Source organism: Oncorhynchus kisutch, linkage group LG7, assembly GCF_002021735.2.
Source record: "Oncorhynchus kisutch isolate 150728-3 linkage group LG7, Okis_V2, whole genome shotgun sequence".
Taxonomy (NCBI): Eukaryota; Metazoa; Chordata; class Actinopteri; order Salmoniformes; family Salmonidae; genus Oncorhynchus; species Oncorhynchus kisutch.
Genome location: NC_034180.2, coordinates 24534763 through 24561585, shown reverse-complemented (window position 1 = coordinate 24561585; position 26823 = coordinate 24534763). Strand labels below are relative to the sequence as shown.

General features: G+C 43.4%; 1 protein-coding gene across 1 annotated transcript; it reads right to left on the bottom strand.

Annotated features, from left to right (window-relative positions):
* On the bottom strand, window positions 1-15930 carry LOC109894356 (zinc finger MYM-type protein 4). Its single transcript, XM_020487783.2, has 26 exons — window positions 15625-15930; window positions 13749-14235; window positions 13357-13440; window positions 13156-13205; window positions 12813-12977; window positions 12299-12666; window positions 11951-12128; window positions 11607-11819; window positions 11174-11321; window positions 10758-10873; window positions 8482-8844; window positions 8160-8310; window positions 7864-8024; window positions 7409-7571; window positions 7149-7265; window positions 6838-7029; window positions 6336-6481; window positions 5898-6027; window positions 5461-5637; window positions 4396-4490; window positions 3998-4154; window positions 3415-3566; window positions 3011-3125; window positions 1317-1550; window positions 1019-1151; window positions 1-837 (listed from the first exon to the last, which is right to left on the bottom strand). The coding sequence occupies exons 1-26, from the start codon at window positions 15658-15660 to the stop codon at window positions 606-608; spliced, it is 4563 nt and encodes a 1520-aa protein (XP_020343372.1). The 5' UTR covers window positions 15661-15930; the 3' UTR covers window positions 1-605.
* Between the last annotated feature and the right edge of the window lie 10893 nt (window positions 15931-26823).

The following is a 26823-nucleotide window of genomic DNA, read 5'->3' as shown; positions in this document are numbered from 1 at the left end:
ATCGGTTATCTGAGTTTTATTCTCAGAGTCAGAGGTTTTCTTTTAATCCCTTCAGAGAACAAACAGCAGAGCAGACAGAAATGTCCTTTGCATAATCATGTTGCTTATTCAAGTCCATAACAGAGGGATCCATACAAAAAAAACATCTATGTACAATATTACGTGATCACCTTGGTTTAGTTAGTAGAGTGGATGATCGAGACTATGGAATTAGTTGTGTGGGCCCTTAGAATAAAAGGCAGATTAGTAGAAAGTAACAATAAAATGTTCAGCTATAGTAACAACTTAGAAAAACAAACAGACACTAATGTAACATTAACAGTATTTTTATGTTTTGTCAACAATGATTCCATTCATCCTCTAAAACTAGAATCTAGAAACAAAGACATTATGAAAGACTAAATGAAGTGTCAAAAAAGTATCTTATCGTAGTGTCTTTACATGATTGTGGATGTTTTTGCAATATGTCCATTGTTGGTCTGAAATGGCACCCTATCCCCTATATAGTGCACTACTTTTGACCAGAGCCCTATGGGCCCTGTTCAAAAGTAGTGCACTGCACTATATAGGGAATAGGGTGCCATTCCATGAGTCTGTTATATCCACTACGAGCTATCATCGTTGTCATCTGTGGAGGCTGATGAAGCTTCAGTAGAGTGATGATGCAGTGGAGGCTCATCCAGATGGACCTCCCGTACAGCCAGGATGCGTGTTAGCATGCTCTCCAGTGCAGCGCCTTCTAGTTGCTGGCCAGAGTACCACAGCGAGCTGTTGGAGAGGCATGAAAGCTCTGGCTGCAAGTAGAACAGGCCTGGCCTATTCTTCACAGACTCTGAGCTGGAGGAAAAAGAGGATTATATAATGAATCGATAGGCAGCCATTACAGAAATGTTATCCGTTTCTCTTTTTCAGACTGCAAAACATTGAGGCATTAAAATGTTGTCAATATCTAAAACAATTCATATGTACAGTAACAGAGTGAAATATAGCAGGAATAAACATGTTTATGTAATCTCACCATTTGGAGATGTAGAACTCGTAGAGTCTGACAGGGCAGCGTAGTGGGTTCTCAGTGTTCTCAGACATCTCCATGTCACCATCCTGTTCATCCAGCTTCCTCTTGGCAGGCAAAGCTAGCAGCTCTGGATACACTACACAAAGTGACACAAATCAACCTACAACCTAGCGCATTATGGAGCTTGTTGAGGATGTTATTGCTTGGGATATGGCAATGCATTTCTTAATAGCTACTAATGGGATAAATAAAGTAGAATAAAATGTGATAGCCTTCAACACCATTGAGGCTCGGAACTCACCGGCGGTGTCCTGACAAGGCCTAAACCTCAGGAAGGCACTCTTGCCGTTCTTCGTGACCCTGGTACAGTGGGTGAAGTTGGCGAAGGACAAACGTCTGTGTTGGCTCTGGGTCTTGAACTGGAAGAGCTTGGTTCCAAAGAAGAGCAAGGTGTTGAGCAGCACGAAGGGGGAGTGGGCCCCCAGCTGCTTACAGTCCCACAGGTATTCCTCCTCCACACGGGAATGCAGGTAGCCTAGAGACCGACAGTGGAGGAAGGGTCAGAGGTATGGGTCATCATTTTTTATGCATTTCAAATGTCCCAGCGATATTAAAGGGATACAACAGGCATATAAGAAGAAACATAGGGATGGCCCCTTTTTCTTTTCAATTTTCACCTAAAATGACATACCCAAATCTAACTGCCTGTAGCTCAGGCCCCGAAGCAAGGATATGCATATTCTTGGTACCATTTGAAAGGATAAACTTAGAAGTTTGTGGAAATGTGAATTGAATGTAGGAGAACATAATAGATCTGGTAGAAGAAAATACAAAAAAAACCACCATCTTTGAAATGCAACAGAAAGGTCCCAAATCTAGCCATCACTCTGATTGGTATCTTGGTGTCCACAAGATAACAGCAGTGTATGTGCAAAGTTTCAGACGGATAACTTGAAGTATGAGCAAACTACATGACATTTAGTGTGAAGTTACCCAGGTACATTTGGGCAAATCGTGACAAGAGACATTTATATTACATTTTTCTGCAAGAATATTGTCAAATCTTGGACTTTGACTTAGCTTTTCTAGTATTAGTAGCCATATTACAAGTTCAACATTTGCAAAACACCCAGTTTTCATAACACTCCATATTCTTGTAATTTTTGTACAAAAGGAAAAGGCTAGCTGTTGCACAAGGTTAGCAGCAACATTTTGCGACATACAGGGTTTCCATAAAGCACAGCTCATTGGCTATCTAGCTAGCTTTGTTTGACTCCGATTGGTACTTATTTGACAAAGTTACAGTCAATCAAGTGAAGACCGCCCACGTCATCGGCGCGCCATGAAGGCGTCGGTTTCTGACCAAATCTGGTGTCCTATAGGATATACTACACTCCTAATGTTATAGTAAAGTCTGGTTACGTTCTAGGATCTCTGAGGAATAAATACCAACGTGATTTGACTGGTTGAAACAACGTTTAAGGTTAGATTTTCACAGATTCCTTTCTTTGCAAATTGAACGAGTGGAAATACAAAATCGATCGTGCATGATATATTGACCTTTTTAGGATAGGAAAAATAATTGTATCTAACAAAACCTCATGTTATCTCTGGGACCCTTTGGATGATACATTCTGAAATCTTGCTCTGATTTAAGTACACATTTCACCTTCAGAGGTGAATTTATCAAACCTATCGTGGTGAAAAAAAGTGTTTAGTTGTTAGGAGCTCTCCTCAAACAATAGCATGGCATTTTTTCGCAGTAATAGCTACTGTAAATTGGACAATGCAGTTATATTAACAAGAGTTTAAGCTTTCAGCCGATATAAGACACTTATATGTACCGACATTTGTTGTTTCTCTAAAAATCTTTGATCGTGACACATGGCGCTGCATGATTTACAACTGCCCCGTTGATGGGACGCTTATTCCTAAATTTGAAAGGGATACGACAGGCGTAGAAGAAAACTTATAGAAGACTAGAAATATTCTTACCGCTGGGCAGCAGGGTAGGTCTCCAGAAATGTAGCATCATAGTAATTTCCATGGTGAACTTGTGGTAGAGCACGTCAGTGAAGATATTCTCTATCCTTCCATTCTCAAATAGATACTGGTGAGCCAAATGATAGATGGTGAGGGAGAAAGGCATTAGGCACTGTATATCATATTTGGCAGAGGGGCAAGTACAATTGATGTTGTTGCCCCTGGGGAAGTTGCTATAGGAAAAGTCCAGATAATATTGATTGTAATAGTCTGCAAACAGTATTAGCTACCATCACATCAGTATAACTGGGGCTTTAGACTGAACCGTATTTTAAGTATGGCCACTGACAGACAGAAAAGGTGGTACCACAGTGAATAACATAGTACGGAATAAGATAAACATGGAGGTTCAATACCTGCTGTATGCCCAGACAGAGGTAGAAGATGCTGTCAGCAGGGTAGGCCTGACCGTTGGGGCGACGGACCTCACTGATGAAGCGACAGAGGCCATAACTAAGTTCAGAGGAGTTACACTGCAACACGTCCTCCTTCAAAACCATGGACTTAGCTGCCGTAGGAGAGACAAGGGCACAGAAAACCAGATTAGAGAACCATGGATTTAGCTGCCGTAGGAGAGACAAGGGCACAGAAAACCAGATTAGAGAACCATGGATTTAGCTGCCGTAGGAGAGACAAGGGCACAGAAAACCAGATTAGAGAACCATGGATGGAGCTGCCGTAGGAGAGACAAGGGCACAGAAAACCAGATTAGAGAACCATGAATGGAGCTGCCGTAGGAGAGACAAGGGCACAGAAAACCAGATTAGAGAACCATGGATTTAGCTGCCATAGCGAGAAAGATGGCCACTGAACACCACAGAGGTACTTGTATGTACATGAATACTGCTAGCATATTTTAAACTCATCTGGGCATGGCATCTGAGATGTTGCAAGGCACTTTAATTAACAAATCAATTAAAATCAATCAATCTGACTCACAGGGATCTTTGGCAAATTCACAGTCAAACCGCTTGTTCCTCTGCAGGACCCAATTCTTCCAGGCTTTCACCCCATACTCGTGGTGGAGTTTTGATCTGGCAGGAGGGAGTGAAACAGTTTGCTCCACCATGTCGATAGTCCCACTTTGCTTACGACTCTGCAATACAGAAAGGGAAAGGGAAAAAGGTTTGGACCAACAACATAGTGGAAGGAGAAACTTGCTTTTACTGTATAATATCTCTGATATCATTATCTAATAATGAAACCCTATTGCAGTCAATAGTAATAATGGTGCTGATGTGACCTAACTAGTTATGTTACCTATAGTGTTAGACCAGTAACCCCGCTATAAAATAAATAGGGTAGCGTTTGGGACGCAGACTACAGTATAGACATACCCGTTTTCTGGGAGGGAAGCCATCTTTGGGTCTCTTCTGTCTTGTGGCCTGTACAGTCAGCCTCTGTCCCTTCACTGCAGCATGATCAAATGACTCTGAAACAGCATTGAATACTCAGTTACATAGGGGATACAAATGTGATCTGTGGGAATTGGCAAGTTCATCATTAACCACGTTCCCATCTACAGTTTCTATGCGAGTATCGTATAAAAATAAATCACGACAGCTGTGACGGAAACAGGAAGTGCCGGTGCAATTTTACAAATGCTGACAGATAATTTGTTCGTTTGACATGGTGGGATCTTTTTGCATCTGTTAAATTAATTGGCGGGGAATGTTGGTAGAAACTCCATTATGCACAAATATTGATATAATAACCGTCATATCGAAGTAAACTTGGAGTCACGCCATGATATGGTGTGGGGTCCTCCCACTACGACTCGGGAAACCATGCAGGTAGGCTACAGATGAAATAAGTTATGATGAACTTCACAGGGTGGTGAACGTACACGGTGAGGAGCTTGACGCCACTTTCCAATAAATATTGAGGGTTTTATTCTGGTGACATGATGATCGATAGTTGACTGCAGTTTATCCATAATAATCTCATGTAGACTAGACAACCCGCACTGTATCTGAGAGATGTTGGCTAGAGAGCAGGTGCCAAGACCAGAGTAGACACATTTGCTATTTAACTCAACAATTTGTGACAAAACTATCGGTAGAGTTGAAAATGGGATGAGAAAAACTTTAAATTTTTATTCAGTACATGAAAACTTAAGCGAAAAATACATTTTGTGTGCACTACGTCATCATGCACTAATTGTTTCCACAACAAGTCAACTTTGTAGAAACATACAACTGGTGGGAAAATTTACATATTTCCTATGCGCAGTTTCTAGAATATTCGCATGAAAATCTGTCGCAAATTGGATGGAAACCTAGCTAGTGCAAATATAAGTGATTCTTAACTGGATAAATAAAGGTTGAATAAATATTTTTCACCTAATAAAAAACTTTGGAACATAAATGTAGGTATGTTGTTATTCTCAGAGCCTTTCTTACCAGGGGGGTAGTCAGCCTCCAGGTCTAACATGCTGGGGGAGGATGTTGTGCTGGGGGGTTCGACAGGACCCTCTGCCCCTCTCTGGGGGTTGGATGTAGACTCATCCTCTCCACCCCAGCTGTGGGGGGTGGACACAGCCTCAGACTCCAGGTCTCCACTGTAGGCGCTGCCTTGGTCTGTGGATAAACACCACACAGACAGACACCATGTTATCTAACCCTTCAGTAAGATCCTCCACCAGAGTGATTTTCATTTAAAAGGTTGCTTTTCTAACAGTGTTTATCTATTAATACAGGTTAGTCTAAATATTGAGATAAATGCAAGAGAGACCCGTTCAAGAAAGCAGCAGTCGGCTGATGTGCCAAGCAACAAAGTTAGACAGTAACGTTCCCATACACACACAGCCGCAGCTCAGAGTACAAGCTTTTCTCTTCACCTCCATGGGAGACAGGTTTGTCTTTCTCCTCGTCCTCCTGCTCGGCCATGGTTTGAGATGCGACACCGTCTTTCTTGTCCTTGAGCTCTGAACGGCTTAATGAGGGGGGTATTACCATGGGCACTGGCACCTGGACAGAGGGCACAGAGTACAGAACATGGTTTAACCAGCCAAGTTAACCAATCATTAAAAGAACACACAATGAACCATGGTGGGGGTATTAGTAGGGTCCTCAGAAGAAGAACAATCCAAGACACGGGGGTGTGTATGTGGGTGGGGGGGGGGGGGGGGGGGGGGGGGGCATGTGAGTGTTTAGGCCACCAGGGATAGGTACTTCCTGGTAATTCCCTTTGAAAAGTGGAAAATAAAGTATCTATTAAAAGGCATATAAAGGGAAAGTGGATGTAGGCATGAGAAGAGGACGCAGAGCAAACGTACAGGCACGGGGATACCCATGGGCACAGGAGTGTACTGGGTGTACAGGTTCATGGGCACTGGGATGAAGACTGGCACAGGAACGGGCATCACAACCACCCGCACTTTCTCCCCGTTCTCTGTGTACGTGAACCCAGTCTCTGTGAACCCTACAACAACAACGAGAGAGGCTATTATTTAACTTTTAAATAAAGTCAGTTAAAAACAAATTCTTATTTACAATGACGGCCTACAATCAGAGATCCTTACTAACGCTTTAAACCAAGTGGTCGTACTATGAACATGTAGTGGAAGGTCTGATTTACAAATTCAGTGGAAGGGTGGGGCCATAGAAATATAATGAAGATATTATTAATACCTTTATGGATGAGACATCTTAAAAAGTAGCTAGTTTGTTCCAAAAATATTAAAATAATTTAAAGAATCAAGATGTAAAAATCGCAGAGTAGGCATCAGCGACTAGGTTAGCATTTCTGATGTTTTGGATGTTGGTCTGTTGTTTTACCCATGGGTGCCATTGGTTTCTCTGCGGTTTGCATCGGAATCGGGCAGCTGGTTTCCTGGTCCAGCATGAGGGGTTTACAGATGATGGCCTTGTTCTTCATGATCCGACGGCGGGCTGAGATCCTCATGGCGTCCGTCTGGGTGCTGGCATCGCCAAGGCTCTTGCCGTGAGAGTTCGACGTCGGAAGAGCTCCTACAAGCAAAAGAAAAAACAGTCTGAACTACAAAAGCTTATATTAATCGACCACTTCTTCACAAATGTCTTAACCATGTTCGGTGTTAGCCAGTGTTCTCAATGAGTGTACTAGCTACCAGTCAGGGCAGTGGCAGCCGTAGCATGGGGCTGGCCAGCAGGAGAGGTGGCCAACGAGACAACATCAGCAATGACAGGAGCTGGCTTGGAGAGGGAGAACAGAGGTTGGGACGGACCTACAGGGGGAGAAAGAAGGGAAGGAAAGAGGGGAGACATGTTGAGTAGTAGGCCTAAGGCAGTCATTAAACTGAGATGCAGCGATAGGTCATCCAACCAGGTAGTCGTTTTCAAGAGAAACGTGTATATAATTTAGTAGTACCCTGTGTAGTAGTGGTGCCGTTGCTAGTCCGAGGGTGCAGCTGGAAGGTCTGATAGCAGTACTGAATAACACACTCCAGGTTACAGAAGTGCCTAATTGCCCCAAAACACTTCAGTTGCTCTCTCATCTTCCCTTGACGTCTGCAGCACTCACACTTAGCCATCTGGGTAGGGGAAGGACAACAAACAGTTCAGCAATTCAAAGGGCTTCAGCCATTTGTGGACTACATAGATATGTTCCGGGAAGTGGTTGTAAGGTAATCAAATCAAGAGAGTGAGAGATCAGGGCATGAATTCATAAAGCGACTCAGAGTAGGAGTCCTAATCTGGAATCAGGTCCCTGCAGTCTTATTCATTGTCGTCTTAAGGCAAAACTGATCCCAAATCAGCAGTCCTACTCTGAGATGCTTGCTACATACAGAGGTCAACATGCATAAAAATTATTCTGGCTCTGACCTCATAGAAGAGAACAGTGTAGTTGGACATGCACGCGTCCCTGCAGAACTCTTGCATCCTTCCACCAAAGTGGTTGTGGATCATCTTGGGGCTGATGTCGGCACAATAGGCACACGTCCGCCATGGCCCCTTCATGTCGTGCTTGAAGAGTAGCTTACAGCCTGTTACAACACCCACACAGACAGATTAATGTACAATATTATACTCAAAACAAATGATTACATCATTGTTATATTTATGGCATAAATTGTCAAAAAAGGACTAGGAGAAAGAGAGAAAGGGTCTTTGGTACTCACTCTCACTGCAGAAGGGCCGGTCGATGAGGTCATATCTGATGACTTCTTTGACCACCTTCTCCAGTTTGCAGTATTCACACCTCACTTTGATATTACTCCGTTTCTTAAACTCAACACAGCACAGTTTGCAACAGAACTGCATGGTGCGACCCTGAAGGAACACAACACAAGCGCAGGAGGACAAAGAGCATTAGAGATAAAACTACAACCCCAATCGCAAAAGCATTATTAGACAATACTACAATACCTATCACAAAACGACCATTACCATAACACTTCAAATGTAATAAACAAGGTACAGGATCAAGAGAGAGGTACTTACATTGTACTCATAGAGCTCAGGTTTCCAGCGGAACTGCTGAGGACACTGATGGCAGGAGAGTTTCACAGGTCCACTGGGGGCGGAGGTAAAGGTGGGGGCCATGGGCGGCCCTGGTTGATGCTGCCCCACCCCGTAGGCCCAAGCCAAGCCTGTGGCGGCTCGATAGGGTAGAGGTGGAGCAGAGGTCTGGGTTGGGGCGTACGGGCGGCCAGTGGTGGGGACCCAGGATGGGGGGTAAGGATGGGAGTAGCCCTGGGGTGGTGCTGGAGGGGTCTGGAGGTACGGAGACACCATGGGAGGAGCAGTGGATGAGGAGCCGTTCATCTGGCCCAGTTGGGGGGGGAGCTGGCTGCCTTCGGCCTCCTACCACATTACATCAAAGGAGAACACATTCAAAAACATGATGTATTCTATACAATCCATTATACAATGGGGCAAAAAAGTATTTAGTCAGCCACCAATTGTGCAAGTTCTCCCACTTAAAAAGATGAGAGGCCTGTAATTTTAATCATAGGTACACTTCAACAATGACAGACAAAATGAGAAGAAAAAAAATCCAGAAAATCACATTGTAGGATCTTTAATGAATTTATTTGCAAATTATGGTGGAAAATAAACTTTTGTTATTGACCAAATACTTATCTCAATACTTTGTTATATACCCTTTGTTGGCAATGACAGAGGTCAAACGTTTTCTGTAAGTCTTCACAAGGTTTTCACACACTGTTGCTGGTATTTTGGCCCATTCCTCCATGCAGATCTCCTCTAGAGCAGTGATGTTTTGGGGCTGTTGCTGGGCAACACAGACTTTCAACTCCCTCCAAAGATGTTCTATGGGGTTGAGATCTGGAGACTGGCTAGGCCACTCCAGGACCTTGAAATGCTACTTAAAAAGCCACTCCTTCGTTGCCCGGGCGGTGTGTTTGGGATCATTGTCATGCTGAAAGACCCAGCCACGTTTCATCTTCAGTGCCCTTGCTGATGGAAGGAGGTTTTCACTCAAAATCTCACGATACATGGCCCCATTCATTCTTTCCTTTACACGGATCAGTCATCCTGGTCCCTTTGCAGAAAAACAGCCCCAAAGCATGATGTTTCCACCCCCATGCTTAGGTATGGTGTTATTTGGATGCAATAGGTATGGTGTTCTTTGGATGCAATTCTTTGTCCTCCAAACACGACGAATTGAGTTTTTACCAAAAAGTTATATTTTGGTTTCATCTGACCATATGACATTCTCCCAATCTTCTTCTGGATCATCCAAATGCTCTCTAGCAAACTTCAGACGGGCCTGGACATGTACTGGCTTAAGCAGGGGGACACGTCTGGCACTGCAGGATTTGAGTCCCTGGCGGCGTAGTGTGTTACTGATGGTAGACTTTGTTACTTTGGTCCCAGCTCTCTGCAGGTCATTCACTAGATCCCCCCGTGTGGTTCTGGGATTTTTGCTCACCGTCCTTGTGATCATTTTGACCCCACGGGGTGAGATCTTGCGTGGAGCCTCAGATCGAGGAAGATCATCAGTGGTCTTGTATGTCTTCTATTTCCTAATAATTGCTCGCACAGTTGATTTCTTCAAACCAAGCTGCTTACCTATTGCAGATTCAGTCTTCCCAGCCTGGTGCATGTATACAATTTTGTTTCTGGTGTCCTTTGACAGCTCTTTGGTCTTGGCCATAGTAGAGTTTGGAGTGTGACTGTTTGAGGTTGTGGACAGGTGTCTTTTATACTGATAACAAGTTCAAACAGGTGCCATTAATACAGGTAACGAGTGGAGGACAGAGGAGCCTCTTAAAGAAGAAGTTACAGGTCTGTGAGAGCCAGACATCTTGCTTGTTTGTAGGTGACCAAATACTTATTTTCCACCATAATTTGCTAATAAATTCATAAAAATCCTACAATGTGATTTTATGGATTTTTTTCCCCTAATTTTGTCTGTCATAGTTGAAGTGTACCTACGATGAAAATTACAGGCCTCTCATCTTTTTAAGTGGGAGAACTTGCACAATTGGTGGCTGACTAAATACTTTTTTGCCCCACTGTATATAGGCTGATTGGTATCTTTTCAATTTGACCTGTATTGTATGCACTGCGTTTTTTATGTTTGGTACAATTGTCAAATAAACCTGAACCTAAATGCATGCTGAAAAACACATAAAATCCCTCTCAAATCTACCTGACTGAGACTGAACCGTCTCTAATATGCACACACAGAAAGCACAGATCATATGCAACATAGTCTGTTTGATCCATTTAGACAATTAATCAACGAATACCCGGAAAGTCTTGACGCAGGTGTAAGAGCAGAAGTTGCGGATGCTGCCGTCTACCATGGCCAGGTGGTACTGAGAGACGGCCTTCACTTTGCAGTAGGTACAAGGGAATGCCGTTCCTGTGTGTGACAACTTTTTTTAATACCACTGCAAATAAAATGTAAAAACAATTTCATGGCAAAATATTGGTTGAAACACGAAATTGTTTGCTGGCTGGTGGAAAATAAATCCCGACCGAATCCACTGCAGGGTTTTTTCCACTCTCTGAGTAATAATTATTGGACTAAATCGACATGCAGATGCATCCCAGAAAAAATTATACCAGTCAAAAACATATATTTCAACATATGGCCTACAATATTGATAAATGAAAACACATTTATAGACTTCCGCTTATACAATGGTAAAGTCAATGCTACCTGACAGGTCGTTCTGCGGCCGGCTGTTATTGACACAGACGGAATTGCAGAAGAGGTCCACCTTGCCATCCGTATCAGTGCTCTCCACCATGTCAGACATGAGTCTCAGATCACGACAGTGACCGCACGGCATTACCTTGGTGGTCGTCTGCCATACAGGAACAATGGGAAAGAGTTGATAAGAAGAAGACATTTGATGATGGCGGAGGTGGGACAGGGGAACTCAGTGAGACAAAAGTGTATAATATCAATAATGTATTCATAGAGACTCATTGAGAGAAACCAGACTCGGAGGGGAGGCCCATCCTCCACTGAATATACCTTATAGAAGTTAAGAGTACATATGACCATCAAGGCCAGACATTTTTTTTTAAGTGGACTCCGGTTTCTATGGAGGACTGTCTGTGTGTACTATCTGACTGTGCGTACTTACTCGTTTAAAAGTGCTAATGCAGGTTCGACTGCAGAACTTCATGGTGACACCCTCTACTCGGAGCGACCGGCAGTTCCTGTCAGTACTGGCGCAGTACTCGCCACAGCTCTCACACACATTTATGACCAGGTTGTGGGAGGAGCGAAAGCGCATGAAACACTCATCGCTACACAATTTGTGCAAGGAGCCCTGGTGAGTCACTTCGTGCTGAATCTGAGATGGGGGGGGTTATCAAATCAGGCAGGATGGTCAAATCAAACATTTCCTCATGTAACCTCACCTGAGGTTGACTTAGAAATGAGAGTGAACTAGTCAAACCAGTGGTTGTCTGTTTTGTCCCTTACCATGTCGCTCTTCTTGCACATACTGCACGTCGGGGCGGTGGGCTCTTGGAAAGAAGGCATGGAAATAGTCCCTGGTTTCCTCTTGCGGTTGAACACAGAGAGGCAGAACTGACTACAGAAATCCTTCAGGTTATTGTCTGTAATCACACTGATTACATCCTTGGGGTCCTCGATCTCCCTGAAGAAATTAAAAGTTATAAACGAGTTATAGACAGATTAAAGAGTTAAACATCAATACAGCTATGAGCAAAGGGGGAAGTTATTTGGTGCACCCCCACAGTAACTCCGGGAATCAGATGATAGCAGAACGATTGAAGGTTGAAGTGAGTCAGTAGCCGAGTGACTTACTTTAGGCACTGGTAGCAGGTTCTCAGTTTGATGGGAGGCAGGGTGAACCCAGTGAGGCAGACAGTGGAGCAGAAGAGCTGGGTGGATCCTTTCCGTTGGAAGGCAGTCTGACCGCGCAGCAGGATCTTAGAGCAGCCCGAGCAGGACACACGCACTGCGTTGGCTGGGTTGGAGCCACTAGGGGGCTGGGGCTGGGGAGGGGGTGGCTGGGGCACTGGAGCCAGGCTCCTGAGGGTCATCGCTGGCCCCTGTTGAACTAGACTTCTTCCTGGTGCAAATATGGAGGTGGGGGTCTGGGCAGCAGCAGTGGGCGAGCCATACGCATTTCCTCCACTAACAGAAAAGACAGAACTGATCCTCAGCACCTCCTGTAACATACAACAAATAAGAACAAATAAGAACAAAGAATGGATGATAATAATAATATAGCAGCAATAATATAGCCTAACAGAATCATCATATCCATATGCTGTAAAAGGGGACATTAAGGCAGGGCATGGGAGCCTTTGCTGACCTCAGGAGCTGTGTTGTCCAGCTCCTCCTTGATACCCCGTGTTGAGGGTAGAAGGGCACAGTCATATCCTTCATCTATGGGCTCATCCTTGATGTTCATGGGGGGAGAGATGGGTGGCCGTTCTCTGTCCCCTACCACTGGGTTCTGGAACACACTCTCTGACCTCTGGAGGTCAGGGCAAAGGGACGAAATAGATGAATAAAGGTGACAAAAAAAAAAATGTTCATAACAGCATTCCGCAAAAGGGAATTATGCTGAAATCTCTCGCGCTCTCCGCCAGTTCTTTCTTGCTGCCCCTCACCACTTACACTACCAGTATACTAAGGTCATACACTATACAGACCTCTTGACGGCTGGATCCCCCAGCAATAGAGCGATTCTGTCTTACTCCATCTGACAGAAATGGAGAAAATGCCATTTAATATAATCATCACAGCTCTAATAATGTGCATACCATGTGCATGGAGTGTGGAAATGTCCTAAATCATGTTCTTTATTGAAACTATAGTTATAACTAGCAGGGCAAGTTTGCTTGCAGTCTTACCCAAGCTGTTATCTGGTGAAGGGGACTGAGATAGGTTAGTTGAAAGATGGCTTTCTCCTTGCATTTGACTAGCCACCTCAGAAGCTGCCAAAAGAATGACTGTTGTTAAGCAATGCACAAGAAGTAGTCCTAAGTTCAAGGAAAATGCCACACAAAAAAACGATTTTTGTTATTTGTTTCATTGGTCCACTGTTGATACAGTTTGCATAAAACATTTTGGGAATGTATCAACAGTGGACTAATGAAACAAATACCACGTTTTTGAGTGGAATTGTCCTTTAAGTAGTAAGAAATGTAAGTAAGAAAAGTTATATTGGTGATGAGAAGTAAGAAATGCATGAGGAGTAACGTCACAGGCCAAGTCAGACTAGGCATCATGTTTTCATTCTAACCTGTTCTAATATTGGAAAGTGAGACTGCATCAAGGAATCTGTCAGTGGAATTTTTATCATCCTGAGTCTCTGCACGTCGTGTGTCAGGCGATCCAGCCGGCCGTCCGCCTGACTCTCTGTCAGACTCCACATCACCCAGTGCCACCTTGGGCAGGGCTATGTCCCACTCCTCCTCCTCATCTGCCCCAAACACAGGGACCCCATCCAGCTCATCCTCTGGCTGGCCCACCCCCAGACCAGCTAGGGAGAAGGTGGTACTGGTAGGATGAGAGATGTGAGGGAATACATTCCCTTCATCGTCACTGCTAAAATCATGGTCGACGTCAGGCCGTCCGACTGGTTCTGGTGCTCCAAAGACTGGTCCGGTTGAGATGCTGCTCCAAAGAGATCTTGTTGACAGGGGAGTGTGTTGTCGCTGGGACTCACCAGCCGTGGGGGCTGAGAGCTTCACCGCCTCATCAAAAGCCTTGGACAGCCGGAGTTCATGCTGTGGGAGGAGACAACTGGTTAAAAAGTGTGGTCTTGGGGCCTCCCGAGAGGCGCAGTGGTCTAAGGCAGCGCTAGCTGTGCCACTAGAGATCCTGGTTCGAGTCCAGGCTCTGTCGTAGCCGGCCGCGACCAGGAGACCCATGGGGCGGCGCACAATTGGCCCAGCGTCGCCCGGTGTTAGGGGAGGGTTTGGCCGGCAGGGATGTTCTTGTCCCATCACACAATAGCGACTCCAGTGGCGGGCCAGGCGCAATGCACACTCGCCAGGTGTACTGTGTTTCCTCCGACACATTGGTGCGGCCGGCTTCCGGGTTAAGGCGTTGTGTCAAGAAGCAGTGCAGCTTGGCTGGGTTGTGTTTCGGGGGACGCACGGCTCTCAACCTTCGCCTCTCCTGAGTCCGTACGGGAGTTGCAGCGATGGGACAAGACTAACTACCAATTGGATACCATGAAATTGGGGAGAAAATAGGGTATAAAAAAAAAAAAAGTTGGTAGAGCATGGCGCTTGCAATGCCAGGATAGCATGTTCGATTCCTGGGACCACCCATAAGGGAAAAAAATATGCATGCATGGCAGTCACTTTGGATAAAAGCTTCTGCTAAATACCATATATTCATGCGATATGGCCCAAGGGGGTGTGGTATATGGCCAATATACTACAGCTAATGGCTGGTCTTTATGCACGACTGAACGCAGAGCGCCTGGATTCAGCCCTTAGCCGTGGTATATTGGCCATCTACCCCAACCCCTCGAGGTTCCTTATTGCTATTATACATTGGTTACCAACGTAATTATAACACTAAACAGAAATGTTTTGTCATACCTGTGGTATACGGTCTGGTATAGAAAGCGTAGAAAGCTATGACATTATTCGTACTAGGGCAGCAATAGAGGGGGAATCGTCTGGTTGGGATTTGAACCAGAAACCATATTTCATACAGAGTAAGCACACTCCTGCCTGTGTCATGAGGGCCTCTGGACAGTGCTGTAGTAGCTACACAAACGGCCGCAATGGGCCTTGGTTGAACCAGCGACCCTGGCCTGCCATACCGTTTCGGACCTCATGACATAAGCCGTTACACTCACACAGGGATGCAAACTCATAATACTTTTGACAGAACTGTGATATATCATCTTCACTGGAACCCCTTATTGATATGAGGGTTGAATATTCTACGAGCACTACTATCTAGCTAGCTTAAAATAGCTAACCTAGCAACATGGCTAGCTAGCTCTAACTACTGTAACGTTAAGCTACATAGTCATGCACTTGAGGAAAATCTAGCAAGATAGCCAGGAAGCTAGCTGCAACAAGGCTGAGCAGAAACATATGGGTCGCTAGTTAATAAGATAATAATGCCCTCATTATTTGCAAACATATTTTCACCTGAGATTTTTGTTTAGCCTCCTCTGACTCCGCCATGTTTTGGTCGCGCGCTGTTCTTCTCTGAAGGGGGGGTGGGTTTATTTTGCAACTAACGTTAGCTAGCTAGACAACTAGCTAGGATGCACTGCACACAATGCTACTGTTAAAGACAGTGCAAAAGCGACTTCACGATGTGCATGAAAATATATGATTTGCAGAATGTGTATGAAATAATTGTCATTGACGGGGCATTCTCATTTGTGATTTAAGTAGCTGCAAGCTTTTCAATGGGAAATACATGCACATCGAACTATCCCTTTCTGCTGGTATGGCTGTACCGTAAAGTTCCATAGATAGGCGCATTCTCTGTCTGTGTTCGTGGGTAATTTTGATTCAGTAACGCAACACATTAGATGTAACAAAGCAGTATATACACATTGTACATATCTGAATTAGTTATCTTTTCTATAGGTAGATAGCCAATGTTGACACCTCATTACGTTTTCCCAGTTAAGATCAATTCTAATCTCTCGCCCATATTTCGATTAGTTCGGTACCCTTCTAGTTTGAACGTTGCATATAGAAATGTACAGTAGATTGGCAAACCCAGTGGGTCTGGGTAGTGATGAACATTCCGAGTGTTTTTGGTGAGCCGGATCATTTGGCTCCGTTGACGTAATAGAGACGGCTCATTTGGCTCCCAAATGGCTCTTCGTTCAAAATGCTTAAAAATCGACATAAAACCATGACATTTTTTCTAATATCTAGTGTAAAACCCAAAATAGAGGCTGCCATTGTCAGATTATGGAATAATTGTTGACCAGATTGACGTGCTCTCCTCTCTTTCTGCAGTGAGGATTCGCCCTCTTTAGAGACTGATTTTGTAATTTATTTGCAGAAAAACGTTTAAACTCAAAAAGCCGTAGAAGCACTATGCAAATCAGGGAGACAAATGAGCGGCTTTTTCGCCGATGCGATTCGGTTCCCGATGTTCACCAAAAATATCCGTTCAAAAAGAGCCGTTCGTTCGCACTAGGGCCGGGGTTTATGCGTGTCAGTTGTACTATGTCGTTTATTTCTAGCTGCATCGTTCAACGTGTCATACAGGTCAAATGACAAGGATCAAGTAGTCAAGAAGAATCCGGAAAGGAGACTCGACATTGTCAAAGATTGTCTATTATATTGACAATATATTTGAGTTACTGCTCTAACAATGGAAAAACGTGTCATCAAATATGGAAAGCAGGAGGGAGGAGGAAAGATCAGGTGGGACCATTCTAGCCAATGAGATGGCAGATAGGGGCGTGACCAACAGGCCATAGAGATATATAGAGGACTCAACTTTGTATCTGTGCATTATACCGTCTGTGGCAGCATAGGCAGTGTCATTGTGGCTATCTCCATTTTAAAGTAGTACAAGACCTGGTCAAGATAAAGCAAAGCAGTTCGACACATACAACAACACAGAGCTACACATGGAATAAACAAACATACAATCAATAGTACAGTAGAAAAATCTATATACAGCACGTGCAAATGAGGTAGGATAAGAAAGGTAAAGGCAATAAATTGGCCATGGTGGCGAAGTAATTACAATATTGGAATTAAACACTGGAATGGTAGAATGTGCAGAAGATGAATGTGCAAGTAGAGATACTGGGGTGCAAAGGAGCAAGATAAATAAATAAATACAGTATGGGGATGAAGTAGATTGGATGGGATTTTTACAGATGAGCTATGTACAGGTGCAGTAATCTGTGAGCTGCTCTGACAGCTGGTGTTTAAAGCTAGGGAGTGAGGTAAGAGTCTCCAGCTTTAGTGATTTTTGCAGTTCGTTCCAGTCAATGGCAGTAGAGAACTGGAAGGAGAGGAGGCCAAAGGAAGAATTGGCTTTGGGGGTGACCAGTGAGATATACCTGCTGGAGCGCGTGCTACGGGTGGGTGCTGCTATGGTGACCAGTGAGCTGAGATAAGGCGGGGCTTTACCTAGCAAAGACTTGTAGATGACCTGGAGCCACTGGGTTTGGCAACGAGTATGAAGCGAAGGCCAGCCAACGAGAGCGTATATGTCTCAGTGGTGGGTAGTATATGGGGCTTTGGTGAAAAAACTGATGGCACTGTGATAGACTGCATCCAATAAGTCACCTTGTCCTAGAGATTTACAGGGTTATTGCAAAGTCCCGCCAGGGTAAGCCTACACAAAACACAGACCTTATTTTAAGTGTTTCTCAAATCCGCTCTTGGGGAAATTGAATGATGGAAAAAACTAGCCATTTCACTGTTTGACCGCTGGGTTTTATGGGTTTTATTCATACTGTGGTACCAAAGATTTTTATAACTAAACCAAGGTAGACCACAGCCCGTCGTTTCAAATGGGAACAAATGAAGTCATAGTGGCAGAACAAGCAAGAAGGAGGACAGAGCCAAGCATGAGTTAGCAAGATCCTGTTCGCGCATTGTAGCACACATTTGAATATTTCCATTAGGGAACGCCTACTCTGTGAAGTGCGCATGTGCAATAACTCAATTTGCCTTTGCACTCCTGCACAATGCACTTTTTAAAAACTTTAGTCAAGGATAAAGTCTACAAAACTTAGTTCACTGTTCGTAACATAGTTTTGGGAACAGAAAACTGTATTAATATTAAATGTTTAATCGATGAGAAAATTAGCAGAATGTTGGCCAAAATCGATCTCGTTCCATCTTCTCACACTGCCGGACACTTGGCTTATTTGGTAGTGAATGGAAATGCCAAGTGGATGCTTCACATTTATACATCAGGTGAAATATCGGTCTCATTGTTCTATCTGTGGAAAGAGAAATAGTGATGGTGTCTTTTTGTAGGCACTAACTACTCCATTGTTCGTTGGACAAACCCTATGAGGAAAATGTATGTAGTTTTTGTAGGGGTTTTGGATAAACGTCGACAATGAGGTCTGTGGTAAACACAGGCTTAGGAGAGCTTATACATTTTGTTTTATGAGATAATCTTCATCAGCAAACATAACTTTTTGTGAATTTTGAAAAATATATGTAATAACAAAAAACAAATCAAATAAAGGCTTCATATTTCATAAAGTCATGTTAACTGAAAGCTATTATCTCACAGAAGAAACCATATAAGATCTAAGCCTGTGAGATGATCAGATCTTATTTTCTGCGTTTATTCCAAAACTGTATTCTTTCCCCATTCATTTTTCCCAAAGGGACGGCTGAACGAACCAGAGATAATTTTTTTCCTGGTTTTATGACTACAACCTGGCGAGTTCTTAGCTACTGCACATGCAGCAGCTACTCTTCCTGGGGTCCACATAAAACATACAAATATACTGAACAAAAATATAAACACAACATGTAACCATTTCAACGATTTTACTGAGTTACAATTCATAGAAGGAAATCATTCAACTGAAATAAATTCATTAGGGCCTGATCTATGGATTTCACATGACTGGGCATGGGTGAAGCCATGGGTGGGCCTGGGAGGGCATATATATCCACTCATAGGGGAGCCAGGCCCACCCACTGGGGAGCCAGGACCAGCCAATAAGAATGAATTTTTACGCACAAAAGAGCTTTATTACAGACCGAAATACTCCTCAGTTTCATTAGCTATCCGGGTGGCTGGTCTCAGACAATCACACAGGTGAATAATCTGGAAGTGGAGGTCCTGGGCTGGCGTGGATACACACGGTCTGCGGCTGTGTGTCCGGTTGGACGTACTACCAAATTCTCTAAAACGACATTAGAGGCGGCTTATGGTAGAGAAACAAACATCTAGCAACAGCTTTGATGGACATTCCTACAGTCAACATTTTTTATTTATTTATTTATTTCACCTTTATTTAACCAGGTAGGCTAGTTGAGAACAAGTTCTCATTTGCAACTGCGACCTGGCCAAGATAAAGCATAGCAGTTTGAACAGACAACACAGAGTTACACATGGAGTAAACAATTAACAAGTCAATAACACAGTAGAAAAAAAAGGGAGTCTATATACATTGTGTGCAAAAGGCATGAGGAGGTAGGCGAATAATTACAATTTTGCAGATAAACACTGGAGTGATAAATGATCAGATGGTCATGTACAGGTAGAGATATCGGTGTGCAAAAGAGCAGAAAGTAAATAAATAAAAACAGTATGGGGATGAGGTAGGTAAAAATGGGTGGGCTATTTACCGATAGACTATGTACAGCTGCAGCGATCGGTTAGCTGCTCAGATAGCAGATGTTTGAAGTTGGTGAGGGAGATAAAAGTCTCCAACTTCAGCGATTTTTGCAATTCGTTCCAGTCACTGGCAGCAGAGAACTGGAACGAAAGGCGGCCAAATGAGGTGTTGGCTTTAGGGATGATCAGTGAGATACACCTGCTGGGGCGCGTGCTACGGGTGGGTGTTGCCATCGTGACCAGTGAACTGAGATAAGGCGGAGCTTTACCTAGCATGGACTTGTAGATTACCTAGAGCCAGTGGGTCTGGCGACGAATATGTAGCGAGGGCCAGCCGACTAGAGCATACAGGTCGCAGTGGTGGGTGGTATAAGGTGCTTTAGTGACAAGACGGATGGCACTGTGATAAACTGCATCCAGTTTGCTGAGTAGAGTGTTGGAAGCAAATTTGTAGATGACATCGCCGAAGTCGAGGATCGGTAGGATAGTCAGTTTTACTAGGGTAAGTTTGGCGGCGTGATTGAAGGAGGCTTTGTTGTGGAATAGAAAGCCGACTCTAGATTTGATTTTCGATTGGAGATGTTTGATATGAGTCTGGAAGGAGAGTTTACAGTCTAGCCAGACACCTAGGTACTTATAGATGTCCACATATTCCAGGTCGGAACCATCCAGGGTGGTGATGCTAGTCGGGCGTGCGGGTGCAGGCAGCGAACGGTTGAAAAGCATGCATTTGGTTTTACTAGCGTTTAAGAGCAGTTGGAGGCCACGGAAGGAGTGTTGTATGGCATTGAAGCTCGTTTGGAGGTTAGATAGCACAGTGTCCAAGGACGGGCCGGAAGTCTATAGAATGGGGTCGTCTGCGTAGAGGTGGATCAGGGAATCGCCCGCAGCAAGAGCAACATCATTGATATATACAGAGAAAAGAGTCGGCCCGAGAATTGAACCTTGTGGCACCCCCATAGAGACTGCCAGAGGACCGGACAGCCCTCCGATTTGACACACTGAACTCTGTCTGCAAAGTAGTTGGTGAACCAGGCAAGGCAGTCATCAGAAAAACCGAGGCTACTGAGTCTGCTGATAAGAATATGGTGATTGACAGAGTCGAAAGCCTTGGCAAGGTCGATGAAGAACATGCCAATTGCACGCTCCCTCAAAACTTTAGACATCTGTGGCATTGTGTTGTGTGACAAAACTGCACATTTTATTGGCCTTTTATTGTCCCCAGCACAAGGTGAGAGTAGAGTATTACTTTATTAATCCCAGTTTGGGAATTGTTTTATCACAGCATGCAACATCAATGTCTTACAATGACAGAACATGCAACAATGACCAACACATGATAAAAATAAGAAAAATTAATAAATAAAATAACACATTAAGACAAAGGCACACTCACTAACCATAGTATCCATAAAATAATAGTCTTATTCAATTGCTGTTTTCTATCCTTCTCTGGGGAAAATAGGCAACAACATTTTCCAATAGAATGACCTTATAACACAGTTAATTAATTACACTCATTAAAAAGCCTCATGGCTGTGGGTATAAATGACCATCTAAACCTCTTTGTGGAACATCTGGGCAGGATGAACCTGCTACTGAAGCTGCTCCTGTGTTGCATTAGAGAGCTGTGGAGTGTGTGTGTGTGTGTGTGTGTGTGTGTGTGTGTGTGTGTGTGTGTGTGTGTGTGTGTGTGTGTGTGTGTGTGTCACTGTCCATGATTGTGTGTGTTTTTACTTGCAGCCTTTTTATGAGCATGTCCTGTATTGATTCCAGGCTGCAGCCAATTGTAGCACTGGCTTTGTTAATTATTTTGTCAAGCTTGTTTGTCTTCCTTAGCTAAATTTCCTTTTCAGCACACAATGGCATAGGTCACTACACTCGCCACTACACTGCTATAGAACATACGAAGCATTTTGTCACATACACTCAAATATCTAAGCTTCCTTAAAAAGTACAGTCTGGATTGAGCTTTTTTGTAGAGAAGTATCCTTTCAGTTCAGTTTGTTGTCCACTATTACACCCAAGTTGTCACATCCGCTCCCACTACGCCCTCTTGTGTTCATCCGGTGTCGTCTTAACCTGCAGTTCTCTCCCTGTACACTCTCTCTCTCTCTCTCGCTCTTGGTGTGATTGTGTGGTTGGAGACAGTTGTGCTGGAGTCAGAGCAGATCGCTACCAGCTACAACCTGTTCCATAATCAAGACCTCTACAAATACTCTACAATATCTCTGCTCATTACCGCTCTGTTGCTGGCTCCTGTACCACATCTCACCACCCAACCACCTTGCTCTGGACTTCACTCACCACCACTACCTTGGATTCCCCTCCGGACCTGTTTACCCTGTTCAACTCAGTCAACTCCAACCTCGCTCTACACTTCTGGGTTTTCTGCAATTTATCTGAGCTACCCCGGTTCTGCACTCCACATCTCTCTGTGTACAATAAACATTTTGGTTTCATTCATACCTGCTTCCGCATCTGAGTCCACTCTTGGTTTCCCCTGTGTTCGCGCTGTGAAACACAAGTACTTATAAGAGTCAACAGGGCCAATCTCTTCACAATTAATAGAAATGGGATTAATAACATCTTTGTGAAATGGTGTGAGGCCAATTACTTGGACCTGAATGTACTGAAGATCAAGGAGCTAGTGGTAGGAAAAACAAAGGACTCCGTCATATCCCTGTGATGAGCATTGTCTCCTCTCATGACACAGCTTACTATAGCAGAGTCATCAGAGAATTACTGTAAGTGGCTCAGTTCATTCTTGAGTGTGAAGTAATTTGTGTAAGCAGAAAAGATCTGATACTGCCTGGTTCAGTCTTACGAACTGTGGTCTATTGGTCAGGTAGTTCACAATCCATTTGATTGTGTGTGGATTTAAGTGAATGCCCTTGTAATGATGCACCTGTGTAATGATCATGCTGTTTAATCAGCTTATCGATATGCCACACCTGCCAGGTGAATGAATTATCTTGGCAAGGTAGAAATACTCACTAATAGGGATGTAAACAAATTTGTGCACAATATTTGAGATAAATAAGCTTTCTGTGCGTATGTAGAAAATTTATGGGATCTTTTATTTAAGCTCATGAAACATGGGACCAACACTAAACATGATGCATTTATATTTTTGTTCAGTATACATGACAAAGTACAGAACAGTAAAATAAAAAATATAAATAAGAGTTATATATAGGACAGACACCAAGAGACAACAAAAATACTATTTACACACTATTCATGGTTGATTTTGCAAATATGGGCATGGTTGTTAAATATTTTGAAAAATGAAACCTCCTGAGACTGCGTTTTATCTATCTGAACATTTTCTTCACTCTGTCTGGAAACAAGATCCCCAAATACCCGAGGGGAAATGTCATTATCACCACATCATAAAATGTGCTATTTTAGTTAAAAAGGAAATTACAGAAATTGTGCCTATGGTATTTTATATAACATTTCACATTAATTGCATTTTTTCCATGGTAAAAAAAAAAAAAACTATTTTGAAGTTTTAATTATATGTATTCATCGTTGTCATGTTTAAATGTCCATATATGCCTTGATGATACTCAGAAACATGTATTTACCAAATCAAAATCTTAATATTTTACATTACTTTAGAAATTATCTTAAGAACCATAAGGTTCAGATTTGGGAAAAATCATCATTATCAATTGTAATTTAATACACCTCTGCCTCAAAAATATGTACCATGATGGTAATAACTTAGCGTTGTGGTAATGACAGAGTGTGGTGGAAATTACATTTCATATAAAACAACTGATGAAAAATACCATTAAACATTTTAATGTCACAGTAGTAGTTACTTGGCCTCTGTGAATAATTTTTGGGGCCTGCAATTTCTGAGGCTGGTATCTCTAATTAACTTATCCTCTGCAGCAGAGGTAACTCTGGGTCTTCCGTTCCTGTGGCTGTAATGAACACGAGGGGAGACAGAGAGCTGGTTTCAAGAGCAGGGCACAGCAGGTGTTTAACTGTAAAGGACCATAGGAGGAGGCAGGTAGCTGGGTCCAGGGGCAGGCACAAGGTCATACACAGGGTGTCCAAAAAGGCAACAGTACAGGCAGGGAAAAACTAGTAAGTCATCCGGGAGATCAGGCAATAGGTAGATAACAAGAAATCCGATAGGCTAAAGTACAGGCAGGGAATAGGCAAAATGCATCATTAGTGAGGCAGGCATAAACTATCATACACGGGTGGATTAAATTACAGGACCACCAGCACTCCGAATAGAAGTGTGTCACAAAACAAACAATATCTCACAATGATGGGGTGCAAATAACTGAACTAAATAGGGGGTAACAATGACATACAGGTGTGAACAGGTGATCAGAATTCAGGTGATTGGAATCTGGAGAGTGAGTTGCAGTCAGGGGATCTATGTGTTTGAGAGTGTAAGTTGGAAGCAGACGTTACAGTGGCAGTCCTCATGAGAGCCAGTTTCCTTGTAGCGCTTGATGGGTTTTGCGACTGCACTTGAAGAAACTTTTAAAGTTCTTGAAATGTTCTATATTGACTGACCTTCATGTCTTACGGTAATGATGGACTGTCGTTTCTCTTTGCTCATTTGAGCTGTTCTTGCCATAATATGGACTTGGTATTTTACCAAATAGGGCTATCTTCTGTATACCTTGTCACAACACAACTGACTGGCTCAAATGCATTAAGAAGGCAAGAAATTCCACAAATTAAGAAGGCACACCTTGTCACGTCTGCTCTCCATCAGTACGCACACCTGCCTTTCCCGTCACACTCATCAGCGTATTATTGGACTCAATCACCAGTTTACCTCCCTTATATTTGTCAGTTCCCCATCTCTGTTCCCCACTGCTGCATTAATTGTAATTTGTCTTTGTTTACCCGCGTGCTGACGCTGTTCCTGTCTTGTTACCTGTCTGTTCTGCGATAAATGTTCAACTCCCCGTATCTGCTTCTCATCTCCAGTGTTGGTAGTTACAGAATGCAGCAGCCATCACGCCTTCTTGCACTCAAAGGCACCAGGCTCCCCAGCATTACACTCTCCTGCCACCATAAGTACGGACACCTGCCTTTCTCATTCACGCGCATCAGCGTATTATTGGACTCACCTGAAATCAATCACCTGTTTATTACCTCCCTATATTTGCTGCATTAATTGTTGTTTGTCTTTGTTTACCCGTGTTCTGACGCTGTTCCTGTCCTGTTACCTGCTTCTCATCTCCAACGTCGGTCGTTACACACCTGTTAGTTGAAATACATTCCAGGTGACTTACCTTATGGAGCTGGTTGAGAGAATTTTATTTTATTTATTTATTTTATTTCACCTTTATTTAACCAGGTAGGCAAGTTGAGAACAAGTTCTCATTTACAATTGCGACCTTGCCAAGATTAAGCAAAGCAGTTCGACACATACAACGACACAGAGTTACACATGGAGTAAAACAAACATACAGTCAATAATACAGTATAAACAAGTCTATATACGATGTGAGCAAATGAGGTGAGATAAGGGAGGTAAAGGCAAAAAAAGGCCATGGTGGCAAAGTAAATACAATATAGCAAGTAAAACACTGGAATGATAGATTTGCAGTGGAAGAATGTGCAAAGTAGAAATAAAAATAATGGGGTGCAAAGGAGCAAAATAAATTAATTAATTAAATACAGTAGGGAAAGAGGTAGTTGTTTGGGCTAAATTATAGGTGGGCTATGTACAGGTGCAGTAATCTGTGAGCTGCTCTGACAGTTGGTGCTTAAAGCTAGTGAGGGAGATAAGTGTTTCCAGTTTCAGAGATTTTTGTAGTTCGTTCCAGTCATTGGCAGCAGAGAACTGGAAGGAGAGGCGGCCAAAGAAATAATTGGTTTTGGGGGTGACTAGAGAGATATACCTGCTGGAGCGTGTGCTACAGGTGGGAGATGCTATGGTGACCAGCGAGCTGAGATAAGGGGGGACTTTACCTAGCAGGGTCTTGTAGATGACATGGAGCCAGCGGGTTTGGTGACGAGTATGAAGCGAGGGCCAGCCAACGAGAGCGTACAGGTCGCAATGGTGGGTAGTATATGGGGCTTTTGGTGACAAAATGGATTGCACTGTGATAGACTGCATCCAATTTGTTGAGTAGGGTATTGGAGGCTATTTTGTAAATGACATCGCCAAAGTCGAGGATTGGTAGGATGGTCAGTTTTACAAGGGTATGTTTGGCAGCATGAGTGAAGGATGCTTTGTTGCGAAATAGGAAGCCAATTCTAGATTTAACTTTGGATTGGAGATGTTTGATATGGGTCTGGAAGGAGAGTTTACAGTCTAACCAGACACCTAAGTATTTGTAGTTGTCCACGTATTCTAAGTCAGAGCTGTCCAGAGTAGTGATGTTGGACAGGCGGGCAGGTGCAGGTAGCGATCGGTTGAAGAACATGCATTTAGTTTTACTTGTATTTAAGAGCAATTGGAGGCCACGGAAGGAGAGTTGTATGGCATTGAAGCTTGCCTGGAGGGTTGTTAACACAGTGTCCAAAGAAGGGCCAGAAGTATACAGAATGGTGTCGTCTGCGTAGAGGTGGATCAGAGACTCACCAGCAGCAAGAGCAACCTCATTGATGTATACAGAGAAGAGAGTCGGTCCAAGAATTGAACCCTGTGGCACCCCCATAGAGACTGCCAGAGGTCCGGACAGCAGACCCTCCGATTTGACACACTGAACTCTATCAGAGAAGTAGTTGGTGAACGAGGCGAGGCAATCATTTGAGAATGCCAAGAGTGTGTAAAGCTGTCATGAAGGCAAGGAGTGGCTATTGGAAGAATCTCAAATATAAAATATATTTGGATTTGTTTAACACTTTTTTGGTTACTACATGATTCCATATGTGTTATTTCATAGTTTTGATGCCTTCACTATTATTCTACAATGTAGATAATAGTACAAATAAAGAAAAACCCTTGAATGAGTAGGTGTCTAAAACTTTTGACATGTAGTGTATACATATTAATATTGCGCTGTTAAATTAGATCTTAGAATGTTGAGGCACTAGCCGCTTTGAATAGAGGGGCG

Coding starts and splice junctions, on each gene's coding strand:
- LOC109894356 (XM_020487783.2), bottom strand. CDS start 15,660: ATGGCGGAGTCAGAGGAGGCTAAACAAAAATCTCAG. Junction 13,206..13,356: donor TTCACCAGATAACAGCTTGG/GTAAGACTGCAA, acceptor CATTTCTGTCAG/ATGGAGTAAGACAGAATCGC. Junction 4,491..5,460: donor GGAGGCTGACTACCCCCCTG/GTAAGAAAGGCT, acceptor ATGCTGTTTCAG/AGTCATTTGATCATGCTGCA.